At 46.4% G+C, this 2,546-nt stretch overlaps 1 protein-coding gene across 1 annotated transcript; it reads right to left on the bottom strand.

Annotated features, from left to right (window-relative positions):
* Positions 1-1,077: 1,077 nt before the first annotated feature.
* LOC139567481 (uncharacterized) lies at positions 1,078-2,028 on the bottom strand. Its single transcript, XM_071388798.1, has one exon. It carries the CDS (start codon positions 2,026-2,028, stop codon positions 1,078-1,080), a length of 951 nt encoding a protein of 316 aa, XP_071244899.1.
* Positions 2,029-2,546: the final 518 nt, after the last annotated feature.

Below are 2,546 nucleotides of genomic sequence, written 5' to 3'. Positions count from 1 at the left end.
CCGGGATACTTGGAGAGTCCCGCTGAGCCTTTCTATAAAGACAATAACGTTGTGTATGCTAGGGAACACATATATGAGGTTACGGCGACCCCAGTGGGGTCCCAGGTTATAATTCGCTTCCTCACGTGCACCGACGAAGGCACTTACAGGATAGGAAATGAGACCTTCACTCTGAGTGTGAAGTCAGGCACATGTGCTATGTTCTACTATACTGCCAAGGTTGACACGGTTAAGAGGGCAGCCTTTGTTAAGCCGCTGAATGGTGTCATTACAATCTCTATGCTCTACATAGAACCTGGAAATCGCAACATGTGGAGTTTAATTGAAGTGTGGAATGACACTATGAGCAGAATGTTAAGCCCACACCAGTGCTGTTTCATTATCAATGAAGGCACCACGTTCGGGGGATATGGTGATAAGCAATACCATTATTTCATGTATCAGAGACATGGGCAAGCTGACATGTCATGCTCCAATGTCCAACTAGCAGCCTCGGCGCGTGCCACCACCACTACAACAACCCGAAGAAACCCAATGTTGACCATGCCAGATCTGAAGGAGTTGGAGGATGTGAGGACACCGGTGAAACTGCTCAACATCAGTGACAGTGTGTTGCACGTTCTTTCCTTTTAATTACACTACTACTACTACTACTACTATTTGCATTGGGCTCACCCTGTCTCTCCCCTACAGGTATACGGAACCTGAAGAGGATGATAGACGGATTGGAAAAGTCTTGGCCGTCTGCTGGAACTAACCTCCAAACACACATCCTGACACCACTGTTCATTACGATGGCAACGCTGATCATGTCCATTTAGTCATGTGCCGATTATATCTGTTGCCCGTTGCTTGTCTTGTGTAGTGCAAGCAATAGTGTACCCTCTACTGTTGGACTTTTGTATATAACACTCACATATAGGACGCATGTGATGCATTTCTTATTAAATCATTTATTGATGATATATCTGCTTTTGTGACAGTACAATGATACCATATCAATCATGAATGTATAAGGATATTGAATAAAACATGTAAAACGAGTCATCGCACACTGTCCTGTTGGTGTTATTGTCTTCACCTCAACACCTCACTGGTGTGTGAACTTTTAGTGCGCTGTATCTGGTCTCTAACTATAACTTGGTCTTCCCTGGTCATATCAGCAGCACGCATCCATTCTGTGTCCTGAAGCAGCTCATGAGCCAAAAGTCTCTCTGGGGCACGGAACTTCAGCAATCTGAAGACTATCCTTTTCACCAGTTCATACTGCATCACTTTAGGCATTATGATGTCAGGGTCACAGGGTGTACTTGATGCACCGGGGTGGTCTTTGGGACATAGAGTCCTTGTGATAATCTCGTAGGTGGACATAGTCACACGTCTGACGTTACCCCTAGCGAATTTAACCCTCCCTTCCATTGCATCCACTATCAAAACCCCTAGGCTCCACATGTCTATGGCACATGTGTACTCTATAGATCTACGTCTTTCCAGGAACAATTCAGGGGCCCTGTACGCCTCGGTGACCACATTTGGGCTCATCCAGTTGGAGGACTGTCTAGAGAGGCCCATGTCAGCCACCTTCACTGTGAGATCTTCTGTCAGCAGCACGTTGTAAGGCGTCAGGTCCCTGTGTACCATATTCAGTCTGTGCATGTAGGACAGGGCATTAGCCACCTGTGCACTAAAGTGAGCAACGAAACTGAAAGGGAGACACTCTTGGTCGCGGTCTTCTTCGTAGTACGACTTCACACCGTATCCATTGTGGATCGCGTCACCCAAGGTGTAGGGTACGTAGGCCATGAGCATGGCTATCGTGTCATTATCTACAAAGCAATCGTGCATGTGAATCACATATGGGTGACCCCTTAGTGCTGCGAGACATGAGAGCTCTCTGACTGTTGTGTCCTCTACGCCGCGGGTGTGGTATTTCAAGGCATACTCCTTCCCAGTAGTCAGACAAGTAACTTTGTACACGGTTCCATATGCACCGTTGCCTAAAACAGGGCCTCTCTTGTAGTTCTCCATTCTGATTGGTATAGTGGTTCAGTTATAGTAGCTTATATATAGCCTCATTGACTTTTGAGGGGGTTGTTAAGGTCTGACCAAACACTGCTGTGTATTCCACATCTGTCTGACCAATCCAACCACAGATGCACAAGTCAACCATGATGCTGCCTCAAGCTTGGTAATCCGACAATGGTTCCTTTGAGGAACCGATTACGACTGGACAGTCCAGCCATTAATTTGCAATATAACCACGATGATGCTTGTAGCTTGGTAATTGGAACATAGTTTTTGAGGACCTGTCCTACAAACACCTGTTCTATCTTCCCTCACTATCAAAGGGTGCTGTTATCCTGCAAGAATGGCCCAGCACTTACACCGGTCTCACCTACACTGCCAGATAAATGGAACCTTCTCACCACAGAATGGTATCCTGTCCATAGAGACACTGTTAGAGAACACACCCGTTGAAAACGGACCAGGCTCCAAGGGTCTGACAGACCTTAAGATGTGCATTAGGAAATTCCTTGATTGCGCTG

The sequence above is a fragment of the Salvelinus alpinus genome, unplaced genomic scaffold, assembly GCF_045679555.1.
Source record: "Salvelinus alpinus unplaced genomic scaffold, SLU_Salpinus.1 scaffold_806, whole genome shotgun sequence".
NCBI lineage: Eukaryota > Metazoa > Chordata > Actinopteri > Salmoniformes > Salmonidae > Salvelinus > Salvelinus alpinus.
This window is presented reverse-complemented; position numbering and strand designations above follow the sequence as displayed.

What these genes read in the sequence shown, in the direction of transcription:
- LOC139567481 (XM_071388798.1), bottom strand. Translation starts at nt 2,028, where the DNA reads ATGGAGAACTACAAGAGAGGCCCTGTTTTAGGCAACGGTGCATATGGA.